Source organism: Sorex araneus, chromosome 6 (genome assembly GCF_027595985.1).
Source record: "Sorex araneus isolate mSorAra2 chromosome 6, mSorAra2.pri, whole genome shotgun sequence".
NCBI lineage: Eukaryota > Metazoa > Chordata > Mammalia > Eulipotyphla > Soricidae > Sorex > Sorex araneus.
In genome coordinates, this window is record NC_073307.1 from 135,435,837 (window position 1) to 135,457,715 (window position 21,879).

At 38.7% G+C, this 21,879-nt stretch overlaps 1 protein-coding gene across 2 annotated transcripts in view; it reads right to left on the bottom strand.

The window, feature by feature from the left end:
* FBXO3 (F-box protein 3) overlaps nucleotides 1-21,879 on the bottom strand; it is a 48,174-nt gene that overhangs the window by 18,455 nt on the left and 7,840 nt on the right. For both annotated transcript variants that reach the window (XM_055143110.1, XM_055143111.1), the window contains exons 3-7: nucleotides 20,924-21,087; nucleotides 7,887-8,001; nucleotides 4,776-4,980; nucleotides 2,825-2,870; nucleotides 1,270-1,354 (exon numbers count right to left, since the gene is read on the bottom strand). In XM_055143110.1, the coding sequence (XP_054999085.1) occupies nucleotides 1,270-1,354; nucleotides 2,825-2,870; nucleotides 4,776-4,980; nucleotides 7,887-8,001; nucleotides 20,924-21,087 (615 nt within the window). The remainder of the gene's footprint in view (nucleotides 1-1,269; nucleotides 1,355-2,824; nucleotides 2,871-4,775; nucleotides 4,981-7,886; nucleotides 8,002-20,923; nucleotides 21,088-21,879) is intronic.

Sequence of the window (21,879 nt, forward strand, 5' to 3'; positions counted from 1 at the left end):
GTGGGGGGTGGTAACAGAATCGTGTGATGGGAGGGATGCAGGGACCATTGGTGGTAGAAAATGGGCACTGGTGGAGGGATGGGTACTCGATCATTGTATGACTGAAATGCAAGCACTAAAGTTTTTAAGTCTGTAATGGCACCCCCAGGGTGATTCACTAATAAAAAAATAAAAAATAAATAAATAAAAATATTTTAAAAACAACATGGAATAGTTTAACCTTTAAGATCAAAACTTTCATTTTTGGAATCTTAAATATGATTCAGTGTTTAATCTTTTTTTTAAAAAAACCCCGTGGAGGGGGGCTGGAGCGATAGCACAGTGGGTAGAGTGTTTGCCATACATGTGACTAACCCAGGTTAAATTTCCAGCATCCCGTATGGTCCCCCGAGCATCACCAGGAGTAATTCCTGAGTGCAAAGCCAGGAGTAACTCCTGTGCATCACTGAGCATGACCCAAAAAGCAAAAAAAAAAACCCAAAAACCAAATAACAAAAAAACAAACACCCATGGAATTACACACAAACTCAAAAATGTTGAAGAGCCTGGGTGTTGGTAATAACAGCACGTGAAGTTGAAAGATCAGTAGCTCTAATAATGAGTCAGTAACTAACTTGGAAATTGAAAAAGAGTTTGCCTTATTAAAAAAAGAAAAGGAAAGTTTTGAGGCAATGAAAATGCAGTTAAAGCCAATAACTGTGGTTGCCAATAAACATGCAATTACGTGTTTATTCTAGAAGCTATAAATATACAATTAATCCATTATTGTAGTCACTTAAGTGCCGTAAACTGCTATTAACTCTAATACTATGTATCACACCTTGATAGTTCGTTAACAAATTGCAAATTTTTGTCAGAGTAAGTTAGCAAAATATTACTCAGCAAACAGCTTTAGTTTTTAAAATCACAATTATTTTTTCTTCTCACTTATTAAAAATAAGAAAAACAGTCCATGCAAAGATTTTTCTTTTTTCCATTTTTTTTTAGCTTTAAAGAGAAAAAAAAGTGAGATTTCAAGTAATAAAACAACTTTGTAATTAACATTGGGAAACTATCACATTATCTATAGCTTTACATTTTTCCAATTTAAAACAATCTCAGGAGTCAGAGCAATAGTACAGTAGGTAGAGTGCTTGCCTTGCATGCAACTGATCTGGGTTCAATCCCTGGCACCCCATATGGTCTCCTGAAGCCCTGAGCACAGCTGGGTATGGGCAAGACAAACAAAAAACCCACACAATTTTAAGACAACAACCTCAAGTGAAGTACCTGAAGATTTGGTCTCTGATGATGGGGAAGCCTCCTGATACAACATTGTTGACATAAGAAGTAAACCAGTCCGTAAAAGTAGCACCTAGGAACCAGGAAAGGGGAGGAAAAGAAAACAAATAGGTTTTGTCAAACATATACAGGAAAGAAAAAAATGATTTAAAAATTCTCTGTGCTGAATTTAAAAATGTACAACCCAAACTAGAAATATTTACAAGTTTAGCAGTCCTCTATCGTGTCATTTCTAATCTCAGTTTTCTCTTAATCCCAACTATGGAGCCTTTAACTGCCTTGAAATCACTTTTGGCCCTTACAATTAAATACAGATCTATAAATTTAGCATGTTCTAATCAAGGACACGAAATCTTGGATCCAGAAAGAGAGGACAGCGGGGAAGGAGCTTGCCTTGTTATGGCAGACCCAAGTTCAACCCCAGCACCCTCTATGGTTCCCCCAAGCCTCACGAGGAGAGATCCCGGAACACTGAGCCAGGAGAAAGCCTTAACCACTGGCTGGTGTGGCTTTCCCCACTCCCCGCAAAGAGAAGCAATGAAAACAAAAAAATACTTTAAAAAGAAAACAAAGTCTTCTGTCTGTAACTTCTAGAACATAAGGACCAAAGGACATAATACACTATGTCTAAGGAGCAACTACAGGGACACATCAGCACTTATTCTCAGGTGATCGGGGTGCATGCCTGGCCCAGGCACAGAATTCTGCATTAGTGAGGCTCTTAACACAGGAGAGGCGCACTGGTCATGTGCCAGTTTCAAAGCAGTCCAGCAGCACCAAACAAATATACAGAGGTCCTACCTCCATAGTCTCGTGACCAGCTCAACAAAGAAAAGAAAGAAAGAAAGAAAAAAAAGAAAACTGGAACAGTTTTCTGTGAACTGTGAAATTATCTGTGATCTAGTGTCCAGAACAACAGCCAAGTATTTACATCAATTATTATTTTTCCCTTCTAGATAAATATCTCACATCCCCATTATTTACTCTCAGAGACAAGCACATATTATTTCTTTAATCAATGTTGCTCAATGATTTCCTCTGTCACCTTATTTCTATTAGCCTAGTTCTTGCACTCTGCCACACTGAAAATGAAATGCTAAATTTAGAGCATCTTATTATTCCCATTAGGAAACAACAGACAGGAACAATATAAAATTGAGTGTGAAGGTATATACATCTTTAAAATTTTAAAGGCATTCATTGAGAGAAGGCAGACAACTACAGCAGACTCTTATTATCTATTAATGGCCTATTCTAACAACATATTTCATAAATGCTATCATATTTAAATAATCACTATCCCATTAGCAGAATATTACGGAGTCACATGAAAAAGTCATTAAAATTCATGAAAGGTAAAGTTTTATACCTTTTAGAAGTACCTTTTTTCCAGTAGATTTCAAATCATTTTTAAAACTTCATGCAATATATGAGGAAAATTAAATTTCTTATGGCTTATGAAAAAAATCCGGGTGAAATATTTTAATGTATCTCAATGATTACCAAATCAAAAATAAACCAAACACCTCATTATTTCTCCTACCTATTATAAACATGTCAATAGCAGCTGGATTCCGAGCAATTTGATCCTAGACAAGAAAAAGAAAATTGTAATTAAATATTTTTTACTTAATTGCTCATTGTTCATTATCCATATTCATTCCCATAGACAAGGGAAAACATGAAGGCAACAGTCGTTCTAACCAGTTACTTGAACATTCCTCACACTTTTCAGTTTCTGCCTTTATGACTTTTACAGTTAGTCTTTCTATACAGCTCTCAGAAAAATGAAAGGCTTGGGGCCAGAGTGACAGTACAGTGGGTAGGGCACTTGCCTTAAACACGGTTGAACTAGGATTCACTCTCTGGCACCGCCAGGAATAATTCCCAAGTGCAGAATCAGGAGTAACCCCTGAACATCACCATGTATGGGACCCTGCCCTCGCACCGCCACCCGACTCCCAGAAAAAAAAGAAGCAAAAAAAGTTACAGGCTCTTTCAACAGTTAAACATTATTCCTATTAAAGTTAAGAGAAATTTGAGGGCTAGAGCAATAGCACAGAGGGTAGGGTGTTTGCCTTGCATGCGGCCGACCCAGGTTTGATTCCCAGCATCCCATATGGTCCTCTGAGCACAGCCAGGGGTAATTCCTGAGTGCAGAGCCAGGAGTGACCCCTGTGCATTGCCAGGTGTGACCCCCCCCCAAAAAAGAAAAGAATTTGAAAGTTAAGTTTAGATAATATGTGCCTTATTCTATTTTTTTTTTTTTTTTGCTTTTTGGGTCACACCCAGCGATGCTCAGGGGTTACTCCTGGCTTTGCACTCAGGAATTACTCCTGGCGGTGCTTGGGGGACCATATGGGATGCCGGGGATCGAACCTGGGTCGGCCGCGTGCAAGGCAAACGCCCGACCCGCTGTGCTATCGCTCCGGCCCTGTGCCTTATTCTAGAAGAAAGGGTTTTGGATTCACAACCAAGACACCTGCACACTTCCATTAGTAAACTGAGAGACCAACTCATCAGGCAACAATCCTACAGAGGAATTAAGTCAAAAATGAGATAAGAGGCATGAGGTTTAGAAAAACCTTCAAAGTTATAAAAGTTTTTCAAATGTTTTTAAATGTTATATGGAATCATGTATCTCTGGTGAGTGTAAAAAATATTTTCTATTTAAATTCCACTTCTAACTTAAAAGTGAACATCTAGGGCTGGAGCAATAGCACAGTGAGTAGGGTGTTTGCCTTGCACGCGGCCAACCCGGGTTCGATTCCCAGCATCCCATATGGTTCCCTGAGCGCAGAGCCAGGAGTAACTTCTGTGCATCGCCGGGTGTGACCCAAAAAGAAAAAAAAAAAAAGTGAACATCTAGGCAAATATGAAAACTAAAGCTCAACAAATGGAGAATTACAAGAACTAAAGAAATAAGAATAAAATCAAAGCAGGGGATGGGTCAGGACTGTGGCTCAAAGGCAGGTCATGTGCCTTGCAAGTGTGAGGCCTGGGTTTAATTCCCAGCACTACAAAAACAAAACAAAATACCACAGATTCTTCAATACAATAAAGTAATACCAAACGTCTGCTAAAAGAGTCCTTATTTTTTGACAACTCAAAGAAAAAATTCCAAATGTTTCTATTACAAGCAGAACTTAAATTGAAAGAAATTCTAAAGCTTAAATTTTTTAAAATTAGAAATGTATATATGGTGATTCAATAAAATTTAAATTAAAAAAAATTAGAAATGTATATGATAATCACTTCAGCAAAAAATCATTCATTTTCCTTGAACGTAAAATGAATTATCACAAATTTCAGCTTTCCTTGTGTGTACAGTGTTTGCCTGATGGTTAAATGATGTACGAATATTTACCCTCTAGCTAGATAAGTCTAGAATTAAAATGCATAATATTCTCTAGCCATCTACATGCTGAACGCACACACTTATACAATCATTAGAACACATCTCGAAACCTCAATTAAACACACTTGCTACTTACTGGACATTGGTAGAAAACTTCGTTTTTGTTTCGGCCCTCCGCAGCTTCTACTGCTATGTACTGACTTAAACCAGTATGTATGCAAAAAGTCAAAGGGAGACAGTACTTCAGTCCCTGTCTCTGCTGGAAGCCTCCAGCAGCCGTGTCGACGTCCAACAAATCCTCTGAACGATAGTGATTAGACAGCGCCATACTTCCCAACAACCTGAGAATACAGACTCAAAAGTTTAATCAATTGCCGTGCCAAACAGACATGCTTCATCTTTTTAAGGAATAGCAATTTCAAAATCACAGCTTTACAAGAATAGATTCACCTATCAATTAGAAATCAATACCATCCCGAAGTACTGCTACTGCTGTGTATTAAATTCAAACTCTCAGGCTGGGATTCAAACTCTCAGGTCAGTGGGAAAGCACTTGCCTTGCACGTGTGAGGCAAGGCCATAAATTCGATTCCTAAAATCATACCAAAAAACAGCAAATATGCCCAAACTTGTAAATAGTAAAAATGGAATTTAAACTAAAGACCTAAATGCATAAATGTTGGCATTAAAAAAATCTTGCTTGAAAAGGGACTGGAGTGACAGTACAGTGGTAGGGCTTTTGCTCTACACACAGCCAAACTGGGTCCGATCCCTAGCACTTCATATGGCCCCCTGAGAACCAAGCCAGGAGTAAGTCCTGTGTATTTAACCAGGTGCAGCCCCACGCAAAAAAAACCAAAAAATCTTGCTGTTGCAGCTGGAGAGATAGTACAGCAGGTAGGGCACTTGCCTTGCACGTGGACCACCCTGGTCTGATGCCCAGCATCCCATATGGTTCCCTGCGAACCACCACCAGGATTAAGTCCTGAGTGCAAAGCCAGGAGTAACCCCTGAGCATTGCCAGGTATGTTCCTTAAATCAAAAATCTTGCTTTTTCAAGATTCCATTTTGCTAGGATATCCTGATTTGACAGTGTTTTGGTACATATGAAAATAGACAATATTTCAAGGAGTAAATTCTCCCTGATGCCTCTATCTAAATGTAACTGTAAGCTTACCTTAGTCTACCTGGACTGATAAATGTAAATTTGCCTTAAAAATTGTTCAACTTTCGGGCCGGAGTGATAGCACAGCGGGTAGGGCGTTTGCCTTGCACGCGGCCGACCCGGGTTCGATCCCCGGCATCCCATATGGTCCCCCAAGCACCACCAGGAGTAATTCCTGAGTGCAAAGCCAGGAGTAACCCCTGAGCATCGCTGGGTGTGACCCAAAAAGCAAAAAAAAAAAAAAATTGTTCAACTTTCATAAAATTTAAACGCACAATATAAATTTTTCTCACTGAATATGTATGAAAACAACATAGGGTGTAGGTCCTTGACAAGATTCCTCTTTTAGGTGAGCAGAGGATATGTCAAAATTCTGTGCTGAAATTATTAATAAACTGTTAGTCACATCAGTTCTGGAAAACAATTCTTACAACTCTGCTAGTAAAATTCTCTGCTGTTAGCTTCAGAAATGTGACAATTCTTCAATTTTGTCATGTCTGAGTTAATAAAACAGGAAAGAAAAAAAACAAACTTAGGCTTATCGATTTCTCACTGCCCAGTATTTGATTTCTAAATACTACCTTGTGATCTAAGTATACAACACCTCCAGATTCCAAGTAACCCAAACATGGAATAATAACATGGCCTTGTATTATTTCCAGGTTTCCAAAGAGATACCTAGTTCTAATAAGAATTATGCAAAGTTCTCCCTAAATTCTTATTTGAAGGGCTGGAGAGATGGTATGTGGGTAGGGCATTTGCCTTGCACGCAGCCAATCTGGATTTGATCCCCAGAATCCCATATAGTCATGGTTCCCTGAGCATCACCAGGAGTAATTTCTAAATGTAGAGCCAGAGGTTACTCCTGAGCACCACTGGATGTGGCCCCCACCCAAAAAAAAAGCCCCAGAAATCTTATTTGACTTTCACTACTGCAATGACTCTGAAATAGCTTAATTTCAGGGTAGCTGGAGCTATAGCACAGTGGGTAGGGCCAACCCGGGTTCGATTCCCAGCATCCCATATGGTCCCCCGAGCACCACCAGGAGTAATTCCTGAGTGCATGAGCCAGGAATAACCCCTGTGCATCATTGGGTGTGACCCAAAAGGCAAAAAAAAAAAGCTTAATTTCATAAAAGAACAAAAGGAGTGAGCCATTCAAAGAATACAGCTTTTAAACATAGACTGAATTTTACTTCTACTACACTGTATGCTTTAAAAAAAAAAAAAAAAAGGAGTCTATAATTAATACCATTTTCTAAAAGGATGTTTAAGACAGACCATTCAGTTACAGGTTATACCTGATTAGAACAAAACTAAATTTACTGTCATTACATGTGTGTAGCTCTGTACAAATAACTGCATTTGACATGTATGGCACAGAGAATTTGTTTTAGGCACTCCACGCAATTATCCTGGCCAGTAACAGGATAAATACTTCAATAATCTGACTCATTTCAGTAAAAATATACCTATACACATCTGTTCTGTGATTCACAGGCACAACCCCTCCCCATCAGATTTCATTGTGATTTATAACAATGTCTTCCTAGAAATTGTTTTTCGAGTAACATTCGTTTTGGTCAAATCAAATTCAAGCTACAGGTCTTAACAAACTGCTCCAAGGAGAAAGAAGGGAGTTCCTCCATTCTTTATCTTTAAGAGCAACTACAAAGGCCAAGGAAGTGGCTCGGTAGTAGAGAATATGCCTTGAAAGAATGAGGCCCTGGGTTCAATCCTCAATAATGCAAAATAAATAAAAAGGGAGGAACTATAAATACAACTTGCTTATTTTCATTCTAGAAAGCATCCTTTATTATTTAAAATAACCAAAACTGAGCCAAGGAGACAGCTCAAACGGGTGAAGCTCATGGTTTACATGTGGCTGCCACAAACTTAATATATGGCCCCCGGTATCACTGGAGTGACTCTGGTGGTCCACTGTATAGCTAAGCCAGAGCACTGTACCATCAGTCCTACACTGCCAGGCTGAACATGGTGGGTGGTGCCTGGACCCCCAAGCACCACCGGGAGAACCCCTCCCAAGCCCATAAAAAATATCCGAAAGAGTTAGTATCTTACCCTGGAACCACTAACTTCTGTCCATTGTGGATACGATAGGAACATCGGTAATCGTCAGGAAGCTTGCAACCTATCTGAGCTTCCACTGCATCGAGGTCTTCTTCTCGGGCACCCTCTGCAAATGTACACACACACAAACACACACACACACACACATACATGTTAATTATAAACAAAAAGTCTTAAATCCAAGAGAAAAATAATCTACCCGCTAACCAGAAATATAATATTAGAGCAATAAAATTCTCATCCATGCTCTGTCCGCTGGCAGACTCCAATGCAGTTGCTGGAATCCCCCTGCTGCTCGCAGCGGGGAGCTCTCTTTATCCCAGATGGAAGCAGGAAGAAATGAAGGGCTACCAGAAATGGTTAATACAAAGGTAAATTTAAAATAATAATGAATATATAATAATGTTTCCAGAATGAAACTATGCTGAAAGTCAGAATGACAAAAACTATACCACAATAAGAATAGGAGGGAATTAGAATTAACAGTAATCTTAAGGTCTTCATCAGCCAAGAAGGGGTAAAGTTTTATACTAATTTATAATAGGCTTGAATTGAGTAAAAAAATTTTATGTTTTTTGGGGCTGGAGTGATAGCATAGCAGGTAGGGCGTTTGCCTTGCACGTGGCCGACCCGGGTTCAAATCCCAGCATCCCATATGGTCCCCTGAGCACCGCCAGGAGTAATTCCTGAGTGCAGAGCCAGGAGTAACCCCTGTGCATCACCAGGTGTGACCCAAAAACCAAAAAAAAAAAAAAAAAGTTTTATGTTTTAATCTTTAGGGAAATCACTAAAAAAAAAAATCAGAGAATTTGTATTAAGGACGTATGTAATAAAAGAGAACTTCAGCAGAGTACATAAAAGGAAAATACCTACAAAGATGAGACAAAAAAATACAGAAAGACAAACTCAAAAACACTAGCTATCACATTAAGCAAAGATGAAAGAATCTAAGAGACAGGTTGACAGATTTTTTTTAAAAGGACTCAGGGATAACATGCAATAGAGTAGAATGCCTTTGAGGTCATGAACTAGATCCCCAGCGTTGCCCCTCTAACCCCCTCCAAGAGTGATCTCAGCCAGCACTGACAGTGTGAACCCACTGACCCTCAGCTCCACAACAGTGTGACCCATCCAGGTCCTCCCAACCCAGAAATCACCACCTTCTCTCCCCTCCCCAACACACACACACAAAAGGTAAGGAAGGAGGGGAAACATATAAGAGGTACATCTTAAAAGATGTAGATAGAGAAAAGCAAGCTAGGTAGACTACTCAAATCACGCAAAATAAACTGTGAGGCAAACAGCATCAGCAGAAGTAATGAGGACTCCTTGCAATGGCAAACAGGCTAAGTTCACTAGAGAGATATATCTAACTTTGTGCACTAATAACAGTTTCAGACCTTCTTTATAAATTCTTTTTAAATGGGGAAAATGATGTATCTGCAACCATAGTGATTATCTGGTTTCTTATTGCTACAATATTAGCAGCTCAAAATACATTGTTTCCCAGTTTCTGTCAGTCAGAGATTTGAGCATAACTGAATTGGATCAACTTAGATCAACTCAGATCCCTTTAGACTTTCTCTTTTATGTGACCCTATCATGTCATCAACTAGAGCTGCTCTCATCTTATGCTCGGAGTCCTCATCCATGCTCTGTTGGCAGAATCCAGTTCAGTGTAGTGGCTGGAATCCACCTGCTGCTCCCCGTCACAGTATATATGCTCCACAACATAAAGCGCAGGCTGCGGTCTCAGGGCAAACGGGACCCAGAGCCTCTGACTTCTACAAGCATCCAGTTTGAAGCATTCTCCTGACTGAGCACAATAAGCCCTTTGAGCATGTGTGGCAGTCCTACAACTAGGCCAGATGACAAAGGTGAAGAGCAATTACACACGTAAACAAAGTCCCAGGTTAGTTGAATTCAGTTCATCCTTAATCAGATGGAGAGCCTTTCTACTTGGCTACTCTTTCTACTTTGGAAAGAAATTTTTGTTTGTTTGTTTTGTGTGTGTGTGTGTGTGTGTGTATGTGTGTATGTGTGTGTGTGTTTATCTTTCAAAGGGACAACTGAATTTTTTATCAAATACCTTTCTAACTACATGATTATCTTATGATTTTACTACTTCATTCTGTTAATATGCTGAATTACATTTTGCTGAATGACTAATTTTTTTTAATATTAACCCCAACTTTGCATTTCTGGAATTAATTTTTTTATTATAATGTGAATTTCCTTAGATATTTTTAGATTTGATCTATAATATCTTATTAGTGTTTTAAATCTACTTCATTAGAGGGGTTGTGATTTTCCTATTTTACTGTATTGTCGGTATCACAATGGTGCTGACCTTGTAAAACAAGTTGGGAAGTGTTACCTCTTTTTCTGCTCCTTGAAAGAGTAACCTTTGTCTCATTTCTTGCTTAAATGACTAGTAGAATGAATCAGTGAAGCCATTTGATTCTGGACTTGGAAGGATTGTAATTTAAGTATATAATTTCTTTATTAAATATACATTAGATTCAAAATTTCCATTTATTATGTCACTGCCATAAAAATCTTAATGCTACCTGTTTTGCAGTGCTTTTTGGTTTCGTAGTGATTTCAAATTTCCATCTGATACTTTTTTTTTTTGTTATTCCTGATCAATTTCGGTAGGTAAGGACCAAGTCAATTTTCAAAGACCCGACTTTTGTAATCATTCCTTGTTTCTTATTTCATTCTTCTCTTTTTTGAGTTCACTATCACTTTTTCCTCACTTGAGATGATTACTTAGTTCATAATCTTTAGCTTTTTCTTCAAGTGCATTAGAAATTTTGCTGTACACAGAGCTTTAGTTTCATCTTGCAAGTCTTAATATGCTGTATTTTTAATAGCATGCAATGAAAATAAATATAGAAAAATGTATATGAATATATATATGCAATGAAAAAAATATAGAAAACATACTATTCACCCATGAGCCATGGATTATAAAAAATAGACTGGAGCACAGTGGGTAGGTAGGGTATTTGCCTTGCACATGGCCGACCCGGGTTCGACTTCTCTGTTCCTCTCGGAGAGCCCGACAAGCTACCGAGAGTATCCTGTCTGCATGGCAGAGCCTGGCAAGCTACCTATGGCATATTTGATATGCCAAAAACAGTAACAAGTCTCACGATGGAGATATTACTGGTGCTTGCTCAAGCAAATCGATGAACAATGGGATGACAGTGCTAGTGACAGTGCTACAGTGACTCCAAACATTTGGGGTCTTTTTAGTAATCTTTTAAATAAAATTTATATTTTAATCCTGCTGTGATCAGAGATAGGTATTTCAGTATTTGAAATGTGTTGTCATTTGTTCTGTGGTTCAATCTGCACTCTATCTTGGTAGATTTTTTTTCCAAAAATAATTCTTTACATGAAAAGAATTTATAGTCTGGCATTGTTGGATTTAGTACTATTTATATCATTAGGTGAAAAGCAGTTAGCCTTTTCAAATCTTCTGCATTACTACTGTTTTTCTTGGGGAGGGGTGGTCTACTTCTGCTAATTACTTAGAAAGGTTTTGTTAAGATTTCTTAATGTTGGGGGCTGAAGACATAGTGCAGCAGATAATGCACTTGCCCTGTCTGTAACTGATCTAGGTTCTATGCTCGGTACCTCTTATAAGCCCCCAATCAATGCCAGGAGTGATCCCTTGAGCACAGGGCCAGGTGTGGTCCCAAAACAAACAACAAAAAAGGATTTCTCACTGTGCTAGGCAGAGTTTTGAGATTGCTCCTAAAGTGCACCCCCCTCACTGTATGTGCCTTATCTAACAGTTGACTAAAGAATCTCCTTCACTCTAATCAAGTATTTACAAAAAACAAAATAACCCAAAATAAAAAACCCTATAGAAAACATTCCTTCCCTCACCCCCCTCAAAAGACAGGACAAATTTGAGTCCAATTATTCTTAGACAAGTTTCAAGCACTAGAAAACAGTCAACTGAACTAAAACTAGGAAGCAAAAAATTAACATTAGATGGAAATTCGACTTTGCTATGACTTCTACAGAATTTACTCCTAAATAAATTCCAACAATGATTTATTCTGCTAAGGCATGAAAGAAAATACATGCCATTTATAAAACCACCTGTTTTTCTGTTTACAAATAAGTATTAATCAACATTTTAAAATAGTTTTGGATTAAAAGTCCCTAAGAAATACCATCTTTATGTCTTGTTTTGGGGGTCAGTACCCAGCAGTACTCAGGAATCTCTCCTACCATATGGGGTGCCGGGTACTGCCACAAGCAAGGCAAACACTTGACCCACTGCTCTGGATCCCTCTTGGTATTTTTTTTTAATCAAGGTATTATTTGTGAGACAAAAATAAACACTGATACCCATCAACAATAATGTATATATAAATTATGATCTACTCATAAAAGCAAAAAAAGAAAAACCACTGTTACATATAATAGACATGAATCTCACCCCAAAATGAAAATATACCCAAAATACACAATCACAGAATTTAAAGCTCAAAAGAGAAAACTGGGACTAGACATGTGGCTCCTGGATAGAGACCCTGAGTTTGATTCCTGGCACAACATGGTTCCTCTTCTGATAGCACCCAAACTCTTCTGGGTCTGGCCCCCACAACTCAAAGAGAGGAAAAAGGGAGAAGAAAGGGGGAGGCTCCTAGAAACACTCCATTTTTCTACTGAGGGTATTAAAATAGGTATGCTCACATTGTGATGATTCACTGAGCTGTACACTAGAATGTGCAAACTTTCTGTGCATACACAATATCAACCAGTGGGTGATACCATGCGGATACTGTGCACCTTCAGAATATGTGATAAGAAGGACACTTCAACCCTGTGTAAATCTAAGAACCTTTAGTCCAGTTTAAATCACACACAAAAAAAATACCTCAGGAGACAATCATTTAGAGGGACATTCTACCAAATTCCTGAGTAGCACTCCATCAAATTGTGAAGATTATGAAAGATAAGGAAAAATAAATAAACATTACAACACCACCAAAGGACAGCATGAGATGATACAACTCAATACAAGGTAGTATTCTGTACTGGATAGAGCAATCCAAAAATGGACATTACTAGAGGGGCTGGAGAGAGAGGACAGCAGGTAGAGCGCGTGACATGCACACGACCGGCAGGGTTTGATCCTTGGCACCCCATATGGTCCCCTGAGCACTGCTAGGAGTGATTCCCGAGTGCAGAGCGAGGATTAAGCCATAAGGCAGCTGTGGCTCAACAACAAACAACAAAAGAACATAAAAGGAAACTGAAGAAATCTGAATGAAGTTAGGAGTTTCACTAATTAAAAAAAAATCAGCCAGTGACACTTTAGACAATGTTCCCACAGAGAGATGCACTAGCAGAAACAAACTGGGCAAGTGTTCATTCTAACGGTGCTATTCTTATGACTTTCTTCTAATCTAAAATTACTTCAAGAAGCTGGACAAACAATACAGGAAGCTGCATGCTTTGCATGCACTCAGCCCTGGCTGAAATCCCGGGCACTGCATGTGGCTCACTGAGTACCTCCAGGAGTCACTCCCAAGCACAGCGCCAGGAACGGCCCCTGAGCACTGCTAAGTATGGTCCCCAAATAAATAAATAATATAGCAAAATTACTACAGAATAACTTATTTTTTAAAAAAATAAGTTTAGTGGGGCTGGAGTGATAGCACAACGGGTAGGGCGTCTGCCTTGCATGGGGCCAACCCGGGTTCAATTCCCAGTATCCTAAATGGTCCCCCAAGCACCGCCAGGGGTAATTCATGAGTGCAAAGCCAGGAGTAACCCCTGTGCATCGCTGGGTGTGACCCAAAAAGCAAAAAAGAAAAATAAAGTTTAGTACAGGGCTGAAAAGACAGTGCAGCAGGTAATATGATTATCTTGGAACAGATGATCAAAGATTTGAAACCCAGCACTACATATGGTCCCAAGCCCTGCCAGGAGTAAGCCCTGAGCACATGAGCACAGCCATATCTAACCACCCCCCCTCTACTTCACCCCCCACACCAAAAAACAAAAAGTTTAGGATAAAAGAAAATAAGATGAATAGCTACCTAAATTTGAAGTTGGATGGAAAAATGAACAATGGACATTTTAATTCATAACATTATGGATTACAGGTTGCCATAACTATTAAGAATTTTCTTGAAAGAGTTGGAAAAAAAGGTAAAAACTACCACCAAATGTGGCAAAAGAGGATTATGTAAAGAAATGTTTATCCTGGAATAAAATGGAGATTTAGAAAGACATTCTACCATAATAGAATTTGGGAGCCAAAGCATAATCAGTTCAAATACTTCTACCAGCTACTGTGATGTCTGACAAATTATTTCAGCTTTGAAGATCTGCAACAATAGCAAAGCAAGGATGTCCCCACTCAGCACTATAATTCAACATAGGCTTAGAAGTCCTAGCCATGCAAATAATGCAAGAAAGAGAAAGTAGAGGGTCAAATAATAAAAGAATTTCAATTATCACTATTGACAGATAACAAAAAACCCTAAAGACTACACGCATCCCCATCCCCCCCAAAAAAGTCCTAGAAACAATAACATATGATCAAGTAGCTGACTTCAAAATCAATACAAAAGATTTTGTTCAAATTTTATATATAATAATGTAGAAGAAAAATATTTTTAAAATCCCATTTACAACTATGTGCAAAACATCACATACCTGGGAATCAACAAAGGAGGTGAAAGACTCATTTACTGAATTACTATAAAGCTACATATATAAAACACTATAAATCACTATTAAAGGAATATACAATGCAAGGAAAATTTTAAAATATTTCAAGTTCACAGGTGCAAAGAATTAACTATTAAAATAAACATCCTCCGCACACACTATATATAGTCAATGAAATAAATTCCCATCAAAATTCCCACCACATTTTTCAAGGTCACAGAGACTTCTGTAATTCATATGGAACCAATCATAAAACATCCCAAATAAATCGCTCGGGATGGGAGATATGTGCTAAAAGAAGATAAAAGATCAAACATGATGGCCTCTCAGTATCTGTATTGCAAATCTAATGTCCATAAATAGAGAAAGAGGGAAACTGCAATAGAGGCAGGGGGAGGGTAGATGGGGGAGGAAGGTAGGGATACTGGGGACACTGGTGGTGGAAAATATATACTGGTGGAGGGATGGGTGTTCGATCATTGTATGATGAAACACAAACATGAAAGCTCTGTAAGTGTAACTCACGGTGATTCAATTAAAAAAAAAACTCAAATAGCAAAAGTAATTCTTGGGGGGAAAAATAAAAAGATTAGAGGAATTGCATTTCCTGACTTTATACTATGAAGCCAAACTAATCAAAACTGTGATACTAGAATAAAGGCAATTCTCACACTAAGGGCATAGAATTGATAGCCGGAGATATCCTTAGATGTATGGTCTGTTATTTACAACAAAGGAGCTAAGTGTATGGAGTGGAATAAGGAAAGCCTCTTCTACAACAACCACCACCAGAAAAACTGATTAACCACATGCATAGAAGAGAATTGGACCCCTACCTCACACCATAACCAAAAGTTAATTAAAAATGGATTAAAGACTTCAATATTAGAACCAAACCCATTCAGGAAAACACTGCCAGAATTCACCCCATTACTGACTTCAGAGTTGTCTTCCATGATTCAAGTTAACTGGTAAAGAAAACTGAAGCGAGATTACATCAAACTGAATGGTTTCTACACTGTGAAAGAAATATTAAATATAAAAAGACACTACTAAATGGGAGAAAACATTTGCGTATCATACATCTGACAGAGAACTAATATCCAAGATATATAAAGCACTCACAAAACTCAACAACAAAAAACAAACAACCCATCAAAATGAATGGCAAGATGAGCTGAACAGATGCTTCTTCAAAGACAGACATATGGCCAATAGCATGTAAAAGTGTTCAACATCATCTTCACAGATTATGAGGGAAATGCAAATCAAAATAACAAAGATATTACCTCACACCAGTGAGAATGGCCTACTTCAAATAGTCTGAAACAGCCAGTGCTGGCAGGGCTGAGGTGAAAGGGAATTCTTACTCATTGCCGATAGGAATGTCGGCTGGTTCCATCTCTTATGAAAAACACTATGGAGACATCTCAAAAAATTAAAAACAGAATTTCCAAATGACCCCATGATTCCACTCCTTGGAATCTATCCCAAGAACACATCCATTCTAAAAGATGTTTGCACAATGATGTACACTACAGTGCTCTATACAATAGCCAAGATACGGAAATAACCCAAGTGCCCCAAAGTGCCCCATGATAGAAGAGTGATAAAGAAGTTGTAGTACATATCCACAATAGACACTACTCAGCTGTAAGAAAAGATGAAATCTTGCCTTTCTGGATGGAACTGAAGGGTACTAAGCTGAGTGAGTCAGGAGGGCAAATACCAGACATCCTCATCCATATGTGGAATAGAGAGAGAGAAAGGGGGGGGGAAGAGAGAGAGAGGAGGGAGAGAGAGAGAGAGGAGAGAGAGAGAGAGAGAGGAAGAGAGAGAGAGAGAGAGAAAGCACATTAAGAGAGCTTGGGTGTGGGCCGGAGCGATAGCACAGCGGGTAGGGCGTTTGCCTTGCATGCGGCCGACCTGGGTTCGATCCCCGGCATCCCATATGGTCCCGGTGATTCAATTAAAAGCACTGCCAGGAGTAATTCCTGAGTGAAAAGCCAGGAGTAACCCCTGTGCATTGCTGAGTGTGACCCAAAAATCAAAAAAAAAAAAATAGAGTTTGGGTGTGCCCCAAGAATAGAATAGTAGAAATAAGTACCAGGAGGTTGACTCCATGGCTTGGAAGCTGGCCTCACATTCTGGGGAAGAGGGCAACTTAGAGAAGGGATCACCAAGTATAATGCGGTCGGAGGCCATTCGGGGGAAGGGTGATGCGGGCTGAATGTGGTCTAGAGACTGAACACAGTGGCCACTCAACACCTCTATTGCGAACCACAACACCTAATGAGAGAGAGAACAAAAGGAAATGCCCTGCCACAGTGGCAGGGTGGGGTGGGGGGGAGATGGGAATGGGGAGGGTAGGAGGGATGCTGGGTTTACCGGTGGTGGAGAATGGGCACTGGTGAAGGGATGGGTCTCAAACTTTGTATGGGGGCAACATGAACACAAAAATGTATAAATCTGTAACTGTACCCTCATGGTGACTCACTAATTAAAAATAAATAAATTTTAAAAAAAAGAGAGATATAGAAAGATCGCACTCATATGTGGAATGTAAAGTAGCTGAGAGGTACAAGCTTACAATGTTGCGATTCCTGGCAGACATTTCTCTGGACTTAGTTACTAAAATACAGAAATCCAAAACTATGCTGCTGCTAGTGCGACCTCCTGACCTCATATCTCTTCATTCTCAGCAATGGAAAACAAATTACCAAATGCTTTCTTTTCAGCAGATTGACTTTAGGGGGGAGAAACTCCAAATCAATAATAGTGAATTTTTTTGTTGAAATATTGAATGTAATCAAAGTAAAGTGAAAGTAAAGTGAAATTTACCAGTTACACATGCAGGGTCGGGGGCTGGGGTGGTGGGGAAGGGGGGAGGTATATCGTGATTCTTGGTGGTGGAATATGTGCACTGGTGAAGGGATGGGTGTTTGAGCATTGTATAACTGAGACTTAAACCTGAAAGCTTTGTAACTTTCCACATGGTGATTCAATAAAAGAATTAAAAAAAAAGAGAGAGTTTGGGTGTGCTTCACAGGGGCCAAGGGGGAATAAGCAGGAGCAAGTGCCTAAGGACAGTGGTGGAATCATACTGATACTCTGGTAGTGGATGAGATGCAATAACACAGTATGCCTAAAACATTCATATTTATACTGCTGTGTATTATGAAACCTCAAAGAACAAAATAGATGCTTGTTAAAACAAAATTTTTAGTTCCACTCTTTTTTTTTTTTTGCCACATTTTGCCACACTCAGGGTCACTCCTGGCTCTGCACTCTGGAATTACTCCTAGTGGTGCTCAGGAGGGGACCATATGGGATGCTGGGGATAGAACCTGGGTTGGACTCGAGCAAGGTAAACACCCTACCCACTGTCCTATTGTTCTGACCCCTATTTCAGCTCTATAATCCTGTTTCCTCACCTTCAAAATGGAGAATATCACTTACCTAAGAGAATTATAGTAAGAAATAAGCTTCAAGTGTCTAATAAAGATCACTTACTTTCCTTGCTCCCTTGCCAACTTGCATACGGAAGTGGTACGAAGGTTACTTGAAGCCAAGAAACCTATGTTATAGAGTTTTGTCTCTGTTTCTACCTAGTTATGAAACTATACGTAAGTCAGCCAAACTCTCTGAACCTGTTCTTCTACCTATAACATGAAGGGACAAGTATGAAAACTGGGGATTGGACACTATAGCCTATAACACGGTCCTTTAAATAAATGTTTTCTTGAGACACTGTCACGACCTTTTGTTTATTTGTGTCTCCTCTCCCACAATAACAATTAAATAGTTATGACAGAAATAATCTATCCCTCAAAGACGGAAATATTTGTTATATGGTAAAAGTTTACTAACCACTGGTTTTACTAATCCCTAAGATTCCTCCCAATTCTAAAATTATAAATTAACACAAAACACAATTTTAAAATTTAAAGATATATATCCTCAGATTGGTAAAAGATCTGTTAACAACCATTTCAAGATGCCCCAAAAAAACTTTCAAATCCCAATGCCTATTTGGTCTCTAGTTTTCTCTCTACCAACTCCATACCCTTGACATCGACTATGGTCCCTAAAGTAAGTAGGTGAGTTCCTAATTCAGTACTAAAACTCACTGTCCTAAAGTTCCCCATCAATCCACATATCTAAGAGTCTTTCTCCTATTCCAACTTAAGGGAAAAGCGCCAGAGAGCAAGGGAATAAACAGGCCCTGTCAAGGAGTTCTCTGACTTCATATCCAATGACTTGGGACAAAAGAGTGAGCAGGAGTCTGGGAACACCAAACTGAGTGTACAAAAGAAAAACCAACAAGGAAAGGGGCTGCTATATATTCTTAATTTCTTCATTTCTTGGAAGCTGTGCCTAAAAGAAGAACCATGTCTAGGTTCTCATATTCCAAATGCCTGATACTACGCTGAAAAATCTTTCTTCTCTCCAAGAGTTCTAAGAGATTCTAAATGTAACAGGATACATCTCCCCTTTCAGCTTCCATTAAAACCACAGTTCTGCGGTCAGCCCTATACTCAGAACCTAGCTCTATTTTCTTCTTGGTGGCAAACAATTTACTTAGCCTTTGTGCTTTAGGTTTCATCTATAAATTATTGTCAACCTCAAGGAATTTTGGCAAGTTAAGTGGAATAATACAACGAACAAAGCTGAGTACCTTGCACTTGTTTCATAGTTCTTAGAAATCTTACCTATCTTATTTATCAGCATTAAATACCTATTCAGATTTACCTTCTGAAATTATGCTTTCTTCCAAGAAAAAAACAACAACAACAATGATTATAAACATTGATCAAGAGCACATTCCTTTAGGGACCAGAGCAATAGGACATTTGCTTTGCACACAGCCAAACTGGGTTTGATCCCAAGTATGCCATATGGTCCCCTGAGTCCCTCCAGGAGTGATCTCTGAGCACTATTAAGTGTGGAATACTGAAAGAGTATTTTTCTTCAAATCTTGACACTCTAGTCTAAATTGTTCTTTCTTCAACCTTCCAGTGATTCAATGTTAATTACCTGGCTCATGGACTCATGACTTACATGCAAATCTTATTTGCATGGGAAGTTACGATGGAAATATGAAATGTAAAGGAATGCTGTTTCGAGATCTTAGTTCAAAAATATGCATCTAAGAAAAATTCATCCCAATGTTAGCAGAGCAAAATCAAATGAATAACATTCCTTTTAGTAGTATCACTGTCATCCCATTGCTCATCGATTTGCTTGAGCGGGCACCAGTAAGGTCTCCACTGTGAGACTTGTTGTTATTGTTTTTGGCATATCGAATACGCCACAGATAGCTTGCCGGGCTCTGCCGTGTGGGTGAGATACTCTTGGTAGCTTCCCGAGCTCTCTGAGAGGGGCGGAGGAATCAAACCTGGGTTGGCCACGTGCAAGGCAAATGCTCTACCCACTGTGCTATGGCTCCAGCCTTTTAGTAGAGAAGTATGAAAAACTTTTGCAACTTTGAGGCAAAACCAAGTAAGCACCAATATATCTACAACATGTAGGAGTTATGAGAGTCTGTTAACATTTCCTGATGCAACTGGACAATAACAGCATAGGAGATGAGCATAGATTCTAGGATCAGAGAGACCTTAGTTCTATTTAAGTTTTTATTAATCTCTACATCTTAAAACAAGGATGTTTTTCCTATTTTATTATACTATGCTTACTTCTAATTTATACTTCTAATAAATACTTACAGGTATTTATTAGTCTTTCTCCAATACTAAGCATATTAAACAAACATTAATTTGTTATAAAAAATAGGAAAGACAATAATTGATCCCAAAAGGTAGCTTTTTAATAAATAAAAGAAAAATTTAAGGAATCACAAAGAGGAGCTGGAGCAATAGTACAGCGGGTAAGGTATTTGCCTTGTACTGGAGTTCGATTCCCAGCATCCCATATGGTCCCCTGAGCATGACCAGGAGTGCAGAGCCAGGAGTAACCCCTGTGCATTGACAGCTGTGACCCAAAAAGAAAAAAAAAATCATAAAGATTATCCTTAAGCAATGTCAGCATTTCAAATTTGCCATACCTAAAACAAGTTTAAGGATTAAGAGTTCAGTGTACATAATCATGTGGGTGATGAAGAAAGGCAGAAATAGGGAAGCACTAGAACAAAAAATCCTTTAGCAACAATGGCATTCAATTTTCTTGGCAGATGCTAAATATGAAATACAGGTAACGCTGAATTAGCACATATTAATATAGATAGATTCAAAATTATTTAAATTAGCTTATTTATGTCATAGTAACTAAAATAAGGAGAGGGGATTTTTTATTTCCAGTACCTTTCAGAGATAATACCATACGAGGACATCTGGGTTCTAAATATTTCTTGAGATCATCCCAGGCCTTTTTAATAGCAGCATAGTGGTCGATATATTTTCCAACATCAGCATAAGTATCTATGAAGAGAGATTTCCAGCACTGATTCTTCTGTGATTTCTCTTCCCTAGATGGGAAAATGAGATTTAAAATCTTCTGAGATGAAATTAGCATGAATTTAGACACCAACAGACTATGTTAGGAATTTTACTACTTTCACCTTCCTTTTTCATTTACTTTAGTCACAAGGCAAGACTAGATAAAAGTGATTCACACATCAAAAAAAAATTAACAGAGTTATTGTTGGCATAGTGGGATTTGAATCACTTGTTTTTTACTTATCTTGAAGACTTATCAGAAATAGAAAAGTCTGGGTAAACTTGTGTATTTTCTCTTTTTCTAATAAAATTTCCTTTTTAAAACTGGTTTATCATTGGTTTACAGTACTAAAGCTTTTCAGAAGTATTAATTTTACATGCTTTATCTATACAGGACTCATCACATCCAATACCAAAGCTCCAGTGCTGTTCCCAGACAAAGTTCCCTCTACCCATTCCTCTCATGCCCCCTGCCAATTCACTCTGGGAACCACCACCGTTTTCACCAAGTCAGAGAATCAGCTTGGCTGTTTTGTTTTGGAGCCACTTACAACTCAAGATGACCCAGCAGAGCTGGGTACCACGTGGGTCCCAGGGATGGGTCTCTGGCTTCCCAGATGCGAAGCCTGCACCCAGCCCTCTGAACTATGGCTCTAGCCAGTTTCTGTTTTTGCTAGTTCATTTGCTTTAGAATTCCACATGTAAGTAAGATCATGTGACAATGTCATTCCTTATTTAGCAAAATCACTTAAAATTTTGTCCCGAAAGGTATGATTTCATATCTCTTAATGGCAGAATATCTCTACCATGGTTTTACTTAG